This window comes from Carassius carassius, chromosome 42 (assembly GCF_963082965.1).
Source record: "Carassius carassius chromosome 42, fCarCar2.1, whole genome shotgun sequence".
Classification (NCBI taxonomy): Eukaryota; Metazoa; Chordata; class Actinopteri; order Cypriniformes; family Cyprinidae; genus Carassius; species Carassius carassius.
The window spans coordinates 15,994,239-16,013,686 of record NC_081796.1 but is presented as its reverse complement, the minus strand read 5'-3'; the positions used below and the strand labels follow the sequence as shown (position 1 = coordinate 16,013,686).

The following is a 19,448-nucleotide window of genomic DNA, read 5'->3' as shown; positions in this document are numbered from 1 at the left end:
CTAGCTTTGACAAACGGGGAGCTTCAGTGTCCGGGGTCCAGACCCTGCCAGACCTCTCACAGGGCCCTACTGAGAATGCAGCAGAAGGAAAATTATGCAACGGGATGGGATGTTTAGAGCTATTTATAGCCGGTGGAGCAATAGCCAATTAATCCAAGGCTGATGTTGAATCAGATCAAAGGGAAAAACAAGGGAAACTGTCAGATACTTGTGGACATATTTTCCTTTTCTTGCTCCAAATAAGAGCAGCTGATGGAAATTGAAAATTACATTTTGCACAAGCCTGTTTCCCTTGGTACTGGCGGACTCATATATTTCATCAATCAAGGCCAGCTGGTGTTAAAAAGGACAGGGTGGGACAGTTTCCTGTACGGTAACCTAAATAGAAGTACTACAAGTCAAGCTAAGTTTTCTTAACTGCAGCCATCTAAAGGCCACCAACTAGAGAAATTTATCAAGACACTGAAAATAGTTTTTAAAACATAAAATAAGATCCACCCTGCTAAAAACACCAGGATATATAGCATATAGTTTTGGATGTGGGTGTGCAGGTGTCTACAATAGTCTTTTATAACCAGCATTACCAACTAGATTTAGTCATCAAGCTTAATCAGAAAAAAGGAAAAACACTCAAATGAAGAGTTCAACCAAAAATGAAAATTCTGTTAATATAAACAAAAACAATTATACAAATATAAAATAATAAAGATAAAGGTAGAAAATAAAAATAAGTAAAATATTATTCACAACATTCACAAATGTTTACAGAACCAGTGGGAACCCAGTGTGCCTGTAGCTTTCTCTATTTCAGTTTTATCACACACAAAGCACTGCCATCAAATTAGCATTTTTAAACATTCGCTCACTAAAAAATAAATCATTTTTAATCAATGACTTTATAACCACAAACAATCTGGATTTTATGTTTCTAAACGAAACATGGCTAGAAGACAGCTGCAGTGCAACAGTCCTCAATGAAGCAGCCCCTCCTAACTTTAATTTCATGAGAGTCTGCAGGACTGTTAGGAGAGGTGGAGGTGTAGCTGCTCTATTTAAAGATGTCTATCAATGCAAGCAAGTATCATTTGGTCAGTACTTGTCTTTTGAATATCTAGGGATTGTGCTGAAAGGTGCTCCACGCATTCTGTTTATCATTATTTACAAGCCTCCAAAATACTCTCCAGCCTTTGTTGAAGAGGTCACAGAAATGGTATCAATGATTTCCTCAGAGTTTGACTGTTTTGCTATTGCAGGGGATTTTAATATTCACATTGATAATGCAGAAAACAAAACTACAAAAGAAATGATAACGGTTCTAAACACTTTTGACCTGATTCAGCATGTGCATGGACCCACACACAAAAGTGGACACACTCTGGATTTAATCATCAGTAGGGGTCTAAACATTTCATCCATTGTTACTAAGGACGTAGCACTATCTGATCACTTCTGTATTTTCTTTGATATATTGATCTCTGCTACCACTGAATCTAGAGAATCTAGATTTCTGCAGACTCTGTTGATATTCTCCTTGACTCCTTTAACTCAAAAGTTAAGAATGTTATTGATGATATTGCTCCAATAATAGTCAGTAAGAAAACAAACAGACAGAAATCAGTTTGGAGAAGATCAACAGCAGTTCAGACTATGAAAAGACAATGCAGAAAAGCAGAGCGGATGTGGCGGAAGACAAAACTTGAAATTCACTATAGCATCTATAAAGACAGTCTTCATGCTTTTAATGTGAAACTAGCCACAGCTAGACAGAATTTCTTCTCAAACCTTATAAACAGTAACTTAAATAACACTTGTACTCTTTTTGCCACTGTTGAGAGACTGACAAACCCCCCCAAGTCAGATTCCAAGTGAAATGCTCTCAGACAACAAATGCAATGAGTTTGTTTCCTTCTTTTCTGAGAAGATCATCAATATCAGGAAGGCGATTGGCACATCCTCAAGCAAGGCAGAGGTCAGACAGATTTGGCCACAATATCAAAAAGATACTATGTCTACTTTTGAAGCAATTGATAGCAAAATTTTGGATGAAATAGTGTATATAATACCTATATAAGAATATATATATATATATATATATATATATATATATATATATATATATATATATATATAAAAGAAACCTATGTACAAATAATATTAGCATTTGCGCTCAATCACACCCAGCGAATGGAAAAGAGAAAGGAAAGAAAGACAGGAGTGAATGATGACAATATTTTCACTTTTAGGTGCACAGAATTGCTTTTTTAAATTATATCCTTTCCTTATTTTTTGACTCATTTTATATCTGCTTTTATATTTTGCTAAGAAAAAAAAAAAAGCAGAGGACAGTTGTGCTTTACAAATGCCATGCCATGAGTTTTTCCAAGTGAGTAACCAGTCCAGACCTGTTTTTCATTCTGTAAGAAGAAGTTTTTCACACAATGTTTGCTGACCTTCCTGTAATTGGTGATTCTTCGACTGATATGCTCCAGTCTCTCGCCGCACATGGCACTGAATCTGGTCTGCAGGTCCTCAGAGATGAGCTCTGTGCTGGAGCTTAGTCGACTACAAGTCTGCACCAACTGCTCATCGTTCCTGGCCAAAGCTTCTAAAATCTGACAAACCACACAAAGAAAGACACAGAGAATGAGTTTTGTCAGGGAAAAAAAGGTCTTTGGTCGTATACCAGATGTGCTTTTCACCATTCCTCTGTCAGCAATACGGATAAAGTGAGCAAAAAAAGAGTTTGAAACCTGCATTTCCCAAAACAGGGAAATGGTCCCTTGTGGTTATTGCAGGGGTGTGCTGCATCCAACCCTTATTTCCTTAATAGTTGTATGACTGTAAAAACAGTATTATTTACACTAAAACAAGAATAGATGTGACGCATTATAGGAGTGTTTTATACAGTTATGGCCATTCATGTTCCAACACAATAAGCAGTAACCATGAGTTCCCAGTTCATTCTTAATAAGAAGCTTTTGTAACTGGTAGCAACACTAATTAAAAATACGTTATATATATATAACTATATATAACTATATATATATATATATATATATATATGTATAAATAACAAATACTGTATATATCATTAACAAAAAAAATACTAAAATGTTTTTTTCTCTAAATAAATTAAATACAAAATTCTGAATCTGAAATGAATTGCAAAAAAAAAATTATTTAATGAATATAAAAAATTATTTAATTAGTATATAATATAATTAAGATTTACAAATACCCGTCTTTGCAAGAACCGTAGGGCAAGAAAAAATAAATGTTACATACACGGTGGTAGAATTATTTTTTCAAATTTTCTTTGCCTGTGAGACTGTGGAGGAAAGGTAAATTTAAGAGCACACTGTGACCATAACAATTGCATGTAATCTGCCTAACAGCAATGAAATATGAAAAATCATCTGAAGAGTTTTCTCAGAGGAAGTGCAGACCTACCCAAGCAGATGTTTGTAATAAGGCAGAAATTGCTGGCAGTTAAGGTAATTAAAAACAAGAGTCTTAATACGTATTCAATATTCAACATGTCAATACATCAGAGTCCCGTTAGCGTGCGTTTCTGAGACGTCACTATCAAGCTGCGACGCCAGAACAGAACAACTTTCCTGTCAGTCTTTCCTGACAGCTGTTGATTCATTAATGCAGATTGTAAATCAAAGAGAATCCATTTTTAGGGAAATGAAATATGGCATACATTTGTAAATAAGCGTGATAAAAAGCTATTGAGAGCAGCTGAGATCACACACTGCAGGATGCTGCATGCAATGCTAAACATTCAAGCAAACATTAATAATCAACAACAGATATCACACTTTACATAACCATATCTCTTTCTCTCATACTCTCTTGCTGACGTTACAAAATGAGACGTGCACACGAAAACCAGCAACACTCGCAAAACTTGGCGGACTGAATACAAAAACATCCACCAACCACAATCAAGAATTCTGTGATATTAAACAGGACAATACTTGATTGCCAATTGGATATTACAGTTACAACAAAAGTTTGGGGTAAGTTATACTAGATATATTTTTGGAAGGGTCGAATGAAAACATTGTCAGAGTCAGTAAAATTCAGGTGGAAAAAATTAGCAGAAAAAATACGTTTATAAGAGGAATAGTTGCACCCGAGTAATTTATATCTCTTCCCTTCCATAGTCTCCACACAGTGACAAGCTGTATGATTTAAAGTGTTTATCCTTTTATTCCACAGCAGGGGGTCGTAAAGACCACTTTCATTTGTCACACACACTTAGTGTAATATACTCTGCTGTCAGCTTCTATCTGTGATTGTGTTTACGCATGAACTCTGAAGAGGGCCTTACAAATGTACAAGACAATCCCTGTCGTCTCCTCTGCTTCTGTATGAATTAATTCACTGGTGTGTGTGTGTGTGGGATGACTCTTGTGACTCTACCTTGGCCGTGAGGCTAAAAAAGCCTTTTGGTTCCACCATTTTCTCCAAGACATGACACTTCATCCCAGCCGTGCTATCATACTCGTACATGACGCCGTACTCCAGATACACGCTATCCACCGTCAGGCTGACGTGATCTTTTTTTCCGTCTATTATGGCGATGGTGTTGAACTTGTCCATGACTTCTGTTGAACACACACACCAGTTTGTGTCAATGTTACTAGTCTGAGCAGATCAAAAGAGACAAAAGAAGCACATAAATAATCCAAAGCCAATATTTTAATGGCTGGAGCTCATCTAGAGACCACCAAATCTGCTTCCTGCTTAATAAAAAAATACCAAATAAAAATCTTTACATATACAAATGCGAATCTGTGGCAATCAAATTGCAAATGCAATTTTCTAACCCAGACGAACACCACTAAATGAACTAAGCGAATAAGTTTGAATTTATATTTTATTGGGTCAGTTAAGGTTAAGAGCAGTGTTATCTTGTCAGTGAGTTTACTGCCAAAAATTTTTTTTAGCTCAACAACTATAATCAATTAAAAATGGTGAAAATGTGATAATATCATGATAATTTCATTTTTATAGAATTTTACTTTGTTACAGTTTTTCCATCACATTTTCATAATTTCATTGTCAATGAATTTAACAATTTAATTATACACAGTCTGTCACGGCTTACGCTGCTGGAAGGAACACGAAGCCGAGGGATAAACGAAACAAGGATTTATTAAATCAAACATAAACAAGGTAAGTAGTAAATAACAGGTGGCAAGTGGCAAGTTGCAAGTAACAGGTAACAAGTTGACAAGCAGACAAGTTGACAAGTAACGAGTAGACCCGACAAAACAGAACTGAAAGGACAAGGCTTAAGTAGAAGGGATAATTGGGGAAACACAGGTGGATGGCATGACTAAATTAACAGGGACATGGAACACATGGGGAAATGAAAAGACACACCTGGAAACTAATCAAACCAGACACGGAAGACAGAAACTGGGTCACAGGGGCAAAAACACACAAAATGAGTCCAGGTGTGTGACAGTACTCCCCCCTCCCGGTAGGTGCGTCCTCGCACCGTAGAAACAACAAAGGGAGGCGTGGGTGGGAACTTGGGAGGAGGTTCCGGTGGAGGACAGCCTCCCAGGAGGGGGCCAGCAGACAGGGACCACAGAGGAAGGAGCCAGGGAGGAGATGACGGAGGGCGGAGCCAGGGAGGAGACAGGAAGGATCTGAAGCAGGAGGTACCCAGCAGGACCCAGGCCACAACCATAACGGCCCAAGGTGGGGCCGACGGTGGAAGGAGCCATGGAGGAGGAATGAGGTGTAGCCGAGGGGATGAAGGAGCCTGACGGAGCCGGAGGGACGGAGGGATGAGGCGAAGCCGGAGGAGTGGAGTCCCGAGGCATAGGATGGACGACGCCAGACCAAGGCGGAGCCGGAGGGACGAGGGAGCCAGGCAGAGCCTGCGGACTGCCGGGCCACGGCGGAGAGGAAGGAGCTAGGAGCCATGGTGGAGCCGACGGGTCAACGGGCCGAGGCGGAGTCCAGGCCTCAGAGGCTGGAGGCGGAGGTGAGGGAGACGCCGACCAAGGCGTGGCTGGAGGATGGCGGTCCCGCTGAGCTCGCACCACAATGATGGTAGGCTGAGGGCGAGCAGAGGGGCAGCCAGACGACAGCGGAGGAGGAGGCAGGAGTGGGTGGGAATTTTGGAGGAGCAGGCATTGGAGTAAGCTCTGGGGCTGGAGCCCTTCCTGGGCTTAACGGAGGATCAGGAGCCCGTCCTGGGCTAAACGGGGGTTCAGGAGCCCGTCCTGGGCTTAACGGGGGTTCAGGAGCCCGTCCTGGGCTTAACGGGGGTTCAGGAGCCCGTCCTGGGCTTAACGGGGGTTCAGGAGCCCGTCCTGGGCTTAACGGGGGTTCAGGAGCCCGTCCTGGGCTTAACGGGGGTTCAGGAGCCCGTCCTGGGCTTAAAGGAGGATCAGGAGCCCGTCCTGGGCTTAAAGGAGGATCAGGAGCCCGTCCTGGGCTTAACGGAAGATCAGGAGCCCTTCCTGGGCTTAACGGGGGTTTAGGAGCCCGTCCTGGGCTTAACGGGGGTTCAGGAGCCCGTCCTGGGCTTAAAGGAGGATCAGGAGCCCGTCCTGGGCTTAACGGAAGATCAGGAGCCCGTCCTGGGCTTAACGGAGGATCAGGAGCCCGTCCTGGGCTTAACGGAGGATCAGGAGCCCGTCCTGGGCTTAACGGAGGATCAGGAGCCCGTCCTGGGCTTAAAGGAGGATCAGGAGCCCGTCCTGGGCTTAAAGGAGGATCAGGAGCCCGTCCTGGGCTTAACGGGGAAACAGGAGCCCGTCCTGGGCTTAGCGGAAGATCAGGAGCCCTTCCTGGGCTTAGCGGAAGATCAGGAGCCCGTCCTGGGCTTTGCCGTAAGATCAGGAGGCCTTCCTGGGCTTAACGGAAGATCAGGAGCCCGTCCTGGGCTTAACGGAGGATCAGGAGCCTGTCCTGGGCTTAACGGAGGATCAGGAGCCCGTCCTGGGCTTAACGGAGGATCAGGAGCCCGTCCTGGGCTTAATGGGGGAACAGGAGCCCGTCCTGGGCTTAACGGGGAATCAGGAGCCCTTCCTGGGCTTAACAGAGGATCAGGAGCCCGTCCTGGGCTTACAGGAGGATCAGGAGCCTGTCCTGGGCTTAACGGGGGAACAGGAGCCCGTCCTGGGCTTAACGGAAGATCAGGAGCCCTTCCTGGGCTTAACAGAGGATCTGGCATAGGTGAACTGGAAACCCCCTCATTTTGACCCATTTGGCGCTCCACATTTTGCTCCCTCGTGGTGGGCAGTGTCGCCGGCTCTCGCACCTGGTCTGACGGGTTCCTCTCTGGCTCTCCGTCATTGGTGGGCTCGGGCTTATGCCTCGTACCATGGGGAGATTGTAGGCTGGGCTCTGGGTCCAGAGTGTACCTGGCGAGATCCTCCATTGGGCCGACCGTGAGAGGTGACCCATTTCTCACCAGATTCCACTCTATAAATGCGGCGAAATCTTCCCGAGGACCATCTTCGTGCGACAACGCGACAAGCGCGTGGTCCGGGTAGCTGGTGGCATTAGCTATCAAAAGAAACCGTCTGGTATGGTCCTCGAGAGACAGTCCCTCCTGCTCCAGCAGGAGGAGGAGGTATTCGGGGCGATAGAGGGGATCCATGACACACTACGGAAAGAAAAAGACAGTGAAAAAACGGAAAACAAAACGGAGGGAAAACACGCAGTTTTTAACTTTTTAGGTCGGGTCTTCTGTCACGGCTTACGCTGCTGGAAGGAACACGAAGCCGAGGGATAAACGAAACAAGGATTTATTAAATCAAACATAAACAAGGTAAGTAGTAAATAACAGGTGGCAAGTGGCAAGTAACAGGTAACAAGTTGACAAGCAGACAAGTTGACGAGTAACGAGTAGACGAGTAGACCCGACAAAACAGAACTGAAAGGACAAGGCTTAAGTAGAAGGGATAATTGGGGAAACACAGGTGGATGGCATGACTAAATTAACAGGGACATAGAGCACATGGGGAAATGAAGAGACACACCTGGAAACTAATCAAACCAGACACGGAAGACAGAAACTGGGTCACAGGGGCAAAAACACACAAAATGAGTCCAGGTGTGTGACACAGTCAAAGTAAATTAGATATATACAATATTGTATATGTTTTTCCTGTGATTTCTACTGAACTAGGACTGTTAAATTAAATTAAATTAAATTAAATTAAATTAAATTAAATTAAATTAAATTAAATTAAATTAAATTAAATACTGAGCATATTTAATATAAATAAAAAACATTTTAATAAAAATTAAAGGGACTATAAGTAGGAATTGCTCCCATCTAGTGGTGAAATTGTATTTTGCCTTCAAACTAATTTTGCTCTCCAGAGCCTCGCTTTTTTAAATGCGCGTTGCATCTACGGTAGGCGATATGTACCAAAAAGCTTTGACAGGATGTCTTCTAATAGCACTTCGTTTTGGCGACGATGTTTTCTCCTCCTGTGGCGCGGCATATGCATGGTCCATAATAAGAATGCAATCCAGACTTTTAAACTTGCCGGTGCAGTTTCAAGCGCCTCTCACTGCTCTGCACCTGCGTTTCTGGCTCTGACCGAAAACGCGTTGTGGAAACGCGTTGGCTTAGTACTTTTTGTCCCTCTCTGCTATTATAGTTTTGCAAGATGGCGGAACTACATGGAAGCCTCTGTCGACCTACCCGTCCCATGTATATAAAGATAATAAATTCTTCATTTACGAGGATTAGTTTAAACATTGGCATAGGTATTTGTACACCATTGAGGGCATATTTATGAATAAAAATATTGATTTTAGATAATAAAATACCTAAAAAGTTACTTATTGTCCCTTTAAGAATAAGTCACTACAAAAGATTGACTACATTTACAAAAAAATAAAAAATAATTGCTGTCAATAAACCATGAGACATGAGTTGTTTCCATGTCCTGCAAATCATGTATGAGGCCACTGATGTGAGTCTGTAGAGTTAGTCTCAGAGAACAAAGAAGAAGAGTAAATATCAAGACTAAAGTGGGAGAATGAATGTGTGTACTTGGGTGTACAATATGTGTTTGCACTGGTGTGTGTAACAGCACCTTCAACTTTACACTCAAACACATCTCCCTTCTCCCCTGCGGAGGGCTTCTGATTGGTTCTCTCGTGGTCTTCCTGAGCGCTCTCGCTGTTGTTGTACACCCATTTAATGGAGTCTTGCTGCAATAAGTGACAACAGAACACATTTCAGACAAACTTGCTTTCAAAACAAGAATTGCAAGTTGATCACACATTCCCATAGGACACAAAAATCAAAAGGCTAAAACCTTTTTTTTTTCTAATAGATAGCAATGAGATTAAATGTAGAGCAAATAGCCAACTTTCCTTTAAGAAAAAGACCCTGCCATCTAACCTGCTGTTTCTCTTGATTTTTGCTTTCACTGAATATGAACATGGCTTCCCATACTTCAAGAAAGAAGAACAAACTTTTGTGGTCACACTCATTGTTGATCGCCAAATTCAGTCATTTCAATGGGAATCCACACAATTGGGAATTTCCCATGAGGGTAAAAGATGTCCCCACACAGGTTTCGCAAAAGGTTCATGTTTCTTGGTTACTTCTGAGTGAACTGTGATGAATACATCGCTACTGACAACCGGCCTTTTCTTCCTTGAAGAATTTCACCAAAATGGAACCAATGTGGTTTCTTCTTAGCATAGGTATTTCGGACTTCCTTTTATCCCTAAATGCAGAATGAAAAACAACTTTGCTGAGTATATCAGGGCCTTTATATGTTTTTTTATATAGTATATAAGGGCCTTCATATGCCATTATATGGGCCTTTATCTTTATAACAGACTAAAGCACATCCACCCCACCTCCGCTTCTGTCAGCATCTCCCCTACATTTCCCTCCCTCTTGATGGTGGGCCGCAAATCCCTGCTCAGCAGGAGGGTGGGCACCCCCTTTCTTTTTTCCATTCCTGATGGAAACCAGAGTCCAGCCAGTGTGCCAACCACACCGTCCTACTTAAGCCTGTGCCAAGCCTGTACTTTATTGCCCTGCAAAACAGGCCTCCCTGGCCCATTCCTTAACCCATATCCCTCACACCCCAGCCAGCTTCCTGGCCTTCTTCCCTGCCCTGTTCTGCAAGAAAAGCCATAACTGGTTTTAATGCTGGTTAATGATCCGAACCGGATCACAAATGGTTCTGTTATGTGCTTTGTAGTGCTTTATATATCCAGATTTACTATTTAGAAAGGTCAGGAGTATAGTGCATTTCCATGGAGGGGCTGAGAGATGTTCACACTCTTACTTGTGTGGGATGCCGGTACTTCCTGCAGGCTGTGACGTGGGCGATGACACTGGCGTGGCTTTCTTTGCTCACATTGATGCCGTTCACTTTAATGATGCACTGACCTGGATGAAGGCCTGCGACTGCTGCAACTGTGCCTTTTAAGAAACAGGAAAGATAAGATATAGTTGGCAAAAATTTAAGACAACTACATGTAGCATAAAACAGCAGAATGCAAAATGATGGACAGTGCTAACTATATTAAGTAATCAGAAGCATTCAGTACTGAAAAGTACTGAAGATAAAAACTATTCAGTTTACATTATTACAAAAAAATACAATTTTATATAAAACATTTTTATGTTCTATGTGTTATTAGCATAGCAACATGCTCACATCAAACTTCAAATTCTCCTCTGAGAGCTATTTGTGTACGGTTTAATATTTGTGTGCATTGATTCGCATTGATTCACCTGTGCATTTTACTCAATATTTGTATGTGTTGTATTTGTGTTTTTTAAAGTGTTTGCTCATCTGCAATACATCTTTAGTACGTTTCCTATCAGACATCTTGCAGACACACGTGTGCTATCTGGTGTTTGTAGTGTTATGTATTTGTAGAGTTTAAAGTTGTTCCCCAATGTAAGATTGTATACTGGCTAGGGTGCTGCTTTAGAAGGAATCTGCCTATGTAGCTGGTAGACAGTGAGATTCACTATTAGAACAGAGCTTTCTGAATTGAACAGATGTTATTGTGCATAAACAATGAGTAAGGGGGAAACATTATTCAACACAAATCTCCTAAACACGCAATCTCATAAGCAGACCCATAAATAGTTACTTAAATCTATAAGCAGAGCATGAAAAATGGCCCAGATTGTCTCTGTAGTAATTTTTTCATAGTCCATGTCACTTGGCAGGGGCGCCACTGTCTGCATTACAGCAGGTGATACTATAAACTGTAAAATGACTGGTTAGTTTTAAGAAAAGCAAAGCTTCAGTTAAATCGAGACCTGTTTATCTGAAATTGATGTGTGGTTCCTATAAAATATGTCTGAAGACTAAGCCAACATTTGAAATTTCACTGCAGAGGCTAAATATTCATAGTTTTTTTGCATAATCTCCTGAACAAAGCCTTATACTGAATATCTTTTTCGGTATCAAGAGTCCACTCCTCTGTAAAAGGTTGCTGTGTTAATCACACTTTATGGTCCAAAGTCTTGACGCTGCAATGTTTTTTTTTTTTTTCTGAGCAAATGCTCTCTCACTTCTACAGCCATCCAAACTCAGGCAATAGCAAGTTTAAGAACAAGCAAGCACATTAGGCAGGGTAATAATTAGGTAATAAGGTGTTCCTGAAGCTCAAGTTGGGGGTTCGAATCCCAGGGAACACATGTTAGGAGAAAATTGTTAGTTTGAATGCAATGTAAGTCGCTTTGGATAAAAGCGTCTGCAAAATGCATAAATTTAATTTTAATTTAATTTAATAATTATCATAACTCCCCACTGAGCTTATAACAGCAATCACCTAAAGGAGCAGCTGACCTTCTAAATATGGGGAGAGGAACAAATTTGTATTTGAGTACTACCCTGCTGGAAAGACTTGGTTAGGCTAGCATATATGTCCATACTGTACCTTACACAATTTATTCTAGTTAGTTTGGTTCAGGTACAAGCAAAGCCTAGCTAAAAGCTTGTTAACATGTCACCACAATCTTGCTAGCAAAGATTGTAGACTAGGGGTGTGTCTCAATCAGCTCCCTTGCTCCCGAGTTCGTGAATCAGTATATCGTCTATATGACATCTGATAGGAAACGTCCTACAGATGCATTGCAGAAAAATACTAACAAAACATTTTGTCTTCTTTTGTGTCATCATATTTATCAAGTTGGCTCGTGTGGTTTATGTTTTGCGCTTCAGAAATGTGACAATTTCCAGTAAGGGAGCGTAGTGAGCAACAATGTTCCCTAGTTTTTGTGGCACATTGTGGGATTTTTCAGGGAGTGAACTATCCAGTGCACTGGAAGGATTTAGCAAAAAAATAAAAAATAAAAATGGCAGACTCTCTGATCAGTGCCCTGACTACTGAACTAGGGAGCTGATTGAGATGCACCCCAGATTTGATAAAGATGCTGTAAGCAATGTTAGCATTCTTTGCTAACTTCCACTACAGTTAGCAAAACACATCACAAACACATTATGTTAGTAATCCAATGTCTGCCAGACACGTTAGCCATCAAAATACTGTTAGATAGGAACTTCTTGATTCTTTATCATGTAATCTTAACATAGTATTGTTCAAAAATACAGACATTAAAAACACAAATAAAAAGGAATTCAACTTTTTTACCAGCAGTGTAATCAGTAATCTGGTACATTTGTGTATACTAGGAATCATATTTTTCAAAGAAAGACCAGGTTCTCAGCAATGTCAAAATAAAAGCACCACCATGTGACGCTTATCGGCCAGACTGAAAAAATTTGCGATAACTGAAAAATACCAAATAGCGGCCAAAATAAATCAGCCATGGCAACATATTTTTACATTCTTGCTAACTTCCACATGAATCAGCAAAACCCTTCAAGCCCTTCGGATAAATGGTACCTTTCCAAAAAAAATAAGTCAATCAAATTAATTGGATTCATTCAGAATCATAATTTTTAAATGACATATTTTGGATGTAAGTAGCTTCTGTTTGTTGTGAAGTGAGGATTGTCTCTCATTCTCTTCAGAAGTGATAGTGCAAGCTGGATTGTTTTTCTTTTTTCATTCATCTCTCACCATGTTTGATGAGAATGCACCGCAGATGCAGCAGGAAGTGAGAGCTGTGCAGCTTGTTCTCTCTATAGATGTGTATGTGTGTGTGTGTGTGATGTTCTTCTCAGTCTGGCTCAAGTCAAGTCATGTACCTACAGCTCCAGCTGTGATCCAGCTGAGGTTCAAAAACACAGGAGGATTTAAAGGGCACAAGTAACTTCCTTTAGCCCAGCCTAGTTTTTCTCTCTTTATTCACTCTTACCTCTGCCAACAGCATGCACCACAGATGGGCCGAACCCCCGGATCTGAAAGCCCAATCCATCCGCAGAGTCTGGGATCTTCACAGTCCTGTGGATCAGATAGACACACAGACATCATTTTTGTTCATCAAACGCAGCACATTTTCCGGCATTTGTTTCAAGCATATTGCGTATTCTGAGTTGTAGTTAAATATTGAGCTGATATCTATCAATAAAAGGATGTTTATCTGGTAGGTTCTTTATTTCATTGATATCAGGCTTTATAGACAATCTGTCTGGTGTTATGAATCCTCGGATCACAGGAGATGAGAGGTTTTCTACTCACTCTCTGGGTTTGGTGCTGACCAGTACTCTGAGGGGACGTTTGCTGTGGAAGCACTGTTTTAGGATGTTTTCCACATCGTGGAAAGGTCTCAAGAAGACCAGGTCCCCATTAATAGCAAAGATCTTTTTCCCCACTTCCAGACCAGCCATCTGCACAAGAGACACACAGGAATATCAAATAACCTCTCAATCTAGATATATAGTTGCTCCAAAATTCAGTTTACACAAAAATATTAAGCGGCATAACTGTTTTCAACAGTGATAATAATAAAAATTCAAATCTGCATATTAGCATGATTTCTAAAGGATGATAATGGCTGCTGAAATTTCAGCTTTGTCATCACGGGAATAAAAATACATAGGGAAAATAACTATTTTGAGGTCATATATATATATATATATATATATATATATATATATATATATATATATCATGTATGTATTTACATGAATGGGTGGCTGAATGCACAGATAAATTTCATTTTCACGGGTGGAGGGTTCGATCCTTTCATCTATATGTGCAACTTCCTGCTCTGAGCTTTCAAGTGGATGTAATTCATTCACTCTGTGCTACACTGAATGGATTGGAAACGTCTCTTGACAGCTATAAATATAACCATTCTTCTCTTACAATAAAATGCACAGACTTCTGTTCCCAGATCATGTTTTTCCTCTGCAATGAGAAAAAATTGTTGGGCAGCTTTTCCCTTTTCTTCTGTTGCTTCCTCTTTCTCTTTTTCATTCACTTTTCTCTTATTATTACGGCTCTTTATCTTATTCTCTCTCTCTTGATCACTGTCTTTTTATCAGTTACAAACACGAAAGCCCACTGTGCTATTTTTGTGAGACAGCTATTTATCTCTGTAAGTGCACAGCTGGATTTTATTGCCTATTTCCCCTTTTTTTTCACTCTGCTCCTCACTGGAAACAGATCCACATGCAATGCATCACCCGTACTGTGATGCACAAGTTACTTGAGGCCTGGGTAGCATCACTCTCTCTATGTCAGAACCGAGTCAGTTTTCTTGACCACATTTACCAGAGTTTAATCTAACAGATCAAATATATTAAAGAACAAAAAGGGAACCTCAAGACTGGTGTGATTTGAGGTCTATTTGTGTTATAAGCCCACAAACATTAAAATTGCAAAGCAAGTTCAATTGGAGAGTGTTAATTACTAATTAAGGGTTTTAATTGATATTTGAATGCCTAATTGGTCTGCTCAAGCACAAACAAATGAAAAGATTAGCTTGACAACAAGCTTGGTGTGTAAATGTTCTCATTAAACCCCTCACCACTGTTTTTTTCAATTCACTCAATTATCTCATCTACAAATGTTACCAGTATCATTAAATTATTAACTATGGCTGTGTTATTAACTATTAACTATGACTTTGAAACCTTACCAGGTATATGTAGTTACCATTTTATAAAAGCCCAATGAAGCCACTATTTATAGTCATTTTAAACAGCTAAACCATTCATTTTTGAGGCTTATTGCTTTATTGTATCATTTTAAGGACACTTTTCTTTTGTACAATAAAAATACTGGTAAACAACTCAAGTCACAACTTCATGTCCTAAATTAAAATCTGGGTCTTGATGCAAAACCAGTTGGGAACTCAAAAAATAAATAGAGGATTTCTGTAACAGAAAGGTAACACACACACCTCAGCATGAGAACCTTTCTCCACTGATTTGACGATGAGAACTCGGTTTCGATCTTCTAACGTGAAGCAATAACCCCCTTCACTTGGCTTTATCTGAAATCAGAGTACACATTTCACAGTTGACATGATTTAGTAGCTTTGGTTTTGTCATGCAGAGACATTTTATTACAGTTAATATTTTGGAGCTGCTCCTAGAACGTGAACTTCAATCTCTCATGAGCCCAAACTGTCAAACGAGTTGACTTCATGTTTAAGTGTAATGAGAGGCTGGTTTAGAAACAGTCAAGCATAATTACTGGTGAAGACTCTAGAGTCAGCGCTGGCCTGAGTTCAGATCCCCATTATGTGCCAAAACAGAAAAGCCCCATGCGAGTGGATGAAAACCACATGGGCTCAAGCCAACGTGCGCTATTGTCAGTGCCATCAGCTGTAGGAGATTACAGACGACATCTCTCACCAGCAGCGACTTGGCGATGACATTCTCCACTATTTTAAGATCATGCTTTATGGGCTTGTGTTTGGTGTTGGAACCCTCCATTTCCTCGTCAGCAAAGAAGCGAAACAGAAGAGGCTCGTCCTTAAATTCACTTTTTTCCAAAACTGCAAAAATACAAAAAAAGACGTTATAGGATATTATAATATTACATATTATACCTGATGCTCATTCAGAAGTGCTAAATGTCAGCAAGCCTAAAATCAGATAGTTGACGTGAATTTGGGAAATTTACATGTACTGTGGTTTCACATGCTAAACTCTGTCTAAATATAATTAAACTAAATTAAATTAAATCACATATACATACACACACACACATATATATATATATATATATATATATGTATATATACAGTACATATATATACATATATACATATATATACACACACATCAACATTGAACCTGGAAAAACGTTTATTATTTATTATATATATATTATATATTATATAAACACAAATTACACACTGCATACACAGTATAATTTAATTTCACTTAATTATTAAAGGTATTCTATAACTGACAGAACAAGAAGCAATTATATAGCAATTATAAGCAATTTATAGCAATTAATTTGTTATTTTGTTTTGGCCGCTGCCTGATGAGAATCAAAATTGATTTGTAAATTGAATTTGTGAACTACACAGAAGAGGGTAACACAAAAATGTACTGGAATGACAAGAGCCATACAGAGAGTTTCAGAGGGGAAGCCTTTTCTATGGAAAGTGGGTCCCGTGAAAAGGAACAGTCTGTCACACCAGCAACAAGAGCTTTAAACAATCCCTTCACTTCTGTAATAAAAATACCACCCATGAGAAAAAAGAGGTCCAATGTTCTCTAGACTTCTGTAGGCAAGATTAGATAAAGCTGAATTAGCTTTAATTGTCAAATAACCAAGTAAACATCTTATGAATCAATGAATAAATGCAATGGTCGTTTATCAGGCCAAAAAAATAAAAGCATAGTCAGTCAAGTTATTACGTTCTATAAATTTGTTGGTAGTTTGCCGCATATGAAACTCAATTGCAGGCTGTTGGGAGACTATAAATGAGTCACACAAACAGTATCTGGACTTTGGCATCGAGTGCCCTGAAAATGAGACCCGAATCGTGTAAACAAACGCTTGCCATGACAACTAGCCAGTCAAACTTGGATTGTGGAGAAGGTCAAGGCTGTTAGGAAAAGTTTTGTAATGTGGAATTTAACCCATACACAACAACAACAAAAAATGCTTTTAATTAAAAAATGTTCTAAAAACATCAATTTCGCACATATCAAACTGAGAAAAATAAACTGTTAACATAGCTATTATCTTATAATTAGGGTTATTAGAGTTAATGATTCAATGTCATAATCAAATCTCACAAAAAGACACCTAAACCCATTGAACAAATAACAAATAATAATAATAATAAAATCAAATCAGTAAAAAAATATTAGAACAAATGACTCACTCAAAACACACACAAATAAATACTTCTCACTCTCTAAAGCCATAGAACTAATCAGTGACTAAATCACTCAATGCACCTAAATCACTAAATGAATCTGAACGAATCTTTTGGGTGAAAGGACTCACTAGAAGTCAAAAGTGAATCAAAGATCACTCCTAATAAAATTAATGAAGTTTATTTCCCTTTTCCCATTGGCAAATTGTATTTTTTTACATTGTTGCTGTTGTTTTTTAATCTAAAATATCATATCAATATATTCTATGATTTACGCATAAAACATGCTGGTTGACACTTTTGGGATGAGTTAAGATAAGGCGAGCACACACAAAGACAACAGATACAATGTCAAAGAGACATAAAGAAAAGGTAGAATCAGACAGACACACAGAAACAAAGACAGGAAATAAAAAAAGAAACAATAACATAAACAGCTACCATACCATGATGCATGAATCCATTGTCACACAGCTCCACCCCCAAGATCAGCGCCTCTTCTCTGCTTCGGCAGTCACCCTTCATAAGAGAAACAGACAAGTGCCAACCTATTTGTCTGCTTACAAGTGGTCAAAATGTCACACCCTCCTTTGCCTTTGAGCTAAAGAAAACCACATTTAATTCACACAAACACTACTGTGGTCAGGTTACCAAAGTGTGACAACTCTGAAGGGTCACTTGACTGCCTGGCAATAATTTCATAGTCGAACACTACGCTTCATCTTATTGAACACTCATTGAATATGAAAGTTGCCTCTAAATCTCTGAATCACACTTCAAATGTAATCAAAACTTTAATTCTCATGATGACTTGTCTGTTTTTAAGTGCTCAGAATTAGACTATGTGGCAGGACATTAGTTTACTGTAACAGTTCTTCTGCCTCTGGCAGATTGGCAGATTATTTTAGGAAACAGCTACCACTTTTGCTCCATGCTTTCCTCTTGTCTCATTTCCTATGTATGTCAATCGGTCTATAAAACAATATCAATTTCCAGAACAATCATACTCAAATCTTACCTGTGCTATCAGCCAGTCTATCAGTTTGTTGGCCATCACCACCGATTTATATGTTCGTAGATGATAATCCTTATCCCTGCAATGAAAACAAGATAAATTTCACTTGAACAGTTCAAAAGAATTCTCCTCTTTACACACATTTCAACCTAAACTTAAACCTTTTCCCTTACTTGCATTTGCCTGAAAAACTCTTGAGAGAGCTGTTCTTGCTCTTACGTCACGACAACCCTTTCCTCTCTACTTTTTGTGTCTTCTCTATTTTTCCTTTACCGTGAATTTCTTTTAGGGTTGCACAGGTCATAATTATAATGGACCGAATAAAGACTCTCTGCACATATTTTGCTCTTGCTGACCATAGTAAGTGGTACAAAGTTGATCTAGGAGAACAGAATTGGACATTTTTATCAATGCAGAGTGAGTTGAGATGGAATCACGATGAATCAACTAGTGGGTTGTTAAAGATATTTTTCTTACATTTGTTTCCAGTTCTGATATTTGTAGCAGTGGTGCTTTGATTTGCAATGTGCAAATGACACAATAAATCTCTCGGAAAAATAAACTAACTTTAATTTTACAAAAGTCTTTCTCTTTGCATGATTGCTTTTTTATTTGTATTTTTTTTATAAACCATTGAGTTAATGTCTCATTTTAAAAAGGACACTTGTCACCATTTAAAGCCAATGAATAAATCAGTGAACGAATCTGAATGAATCAGAACAAATAAAGACACTTGTGACCATATAAAGCCAATTAATGAATCAGTGAACGAACCTGAATTAATCAGAACAAATCTTTATTCATCCGTTAATAGCTTATTTTTAATGAACTGAGTTGATGATTCAATGTTTCACTCAAAAGACACTAATCACCACCTAAAGCCACTGAATGAATCAGTAAACAAATCATTAAACAAATCACCAAAAGACACTAATCACCACCTAAAGCCACTGAATGAATCAGTGAATAAATCCATGAACAAAGCAGTAAATTAACCTGAACAAATCTTTTTATCAGTTGTGAACTACTTGTTTTAAATGAATTGTTGAGTTAATGATTCAATGGTTAACTTAAAAATCACACAAAGACCTTTTTTTTTTTTTTTTTTTTTTACATATCCTAGTCGTAAATTTTGGGATGTGTATGACAGAATACAGAATACACATAAGATATAACTACATGGAAAAATTTAGA

General features: G+C 39.3%; 1 protein-coding gene across 2 annotated transcripts in view; it reads right to left on the bottom strand.

Moving 5' to 3' along the window:
• The window catches only part of LOC132123818 (phosphatidylinositol 3,4,5-trisphosphate-dependent Rac exchanger 2 protein-like), a 141,764-nt gene that overhangs the window by 61,194 nt on the left and 61,122 nt on the right, over positions 1-19,448 (bottom strand). For both annotated transcript variants that reach the window (XM_059534496.1, XM_059534497.1), the window contains exons 14-23: positions 18,258-18,333; positions 17,686-17,758; positions 15,753-15,895; positions 15,296-15,388; positions 13,627-13,775; positions 13,304-13,389; positions 10,305-10,441; positions 9,090-9,207; positions 4,432-4,616; positions 2,451-2,612 (exon numbers count right to left, since the gene is read on the bottom strand). In XM_059534496.1, coding sequence (XP_059390479.1) covers positions 2,451-2,612; positions 4,432-4,616; positions 9,090-9,207; positions 10,305-10,441; positions 13,304-13,389; positions 13,627-13,775; positions 15,296-15,388; positions 15,753-15,895; positions 17,686-17,758; positions 18,258-18,333 — 1,222 coding nt within the window. The remainder of the gene's footprint in view (positions 1-2,450; positions 2,613-4,431; positions 4,617-9,089; positions 9,208-10,304; positions 10,442-13,303; positions 13,390-13,626; positions 13,776-15,295; positions 15,389-15,752; positions 15,896-17,685; positions 17,759-18,257; positions 18,334-19,448) is intronic.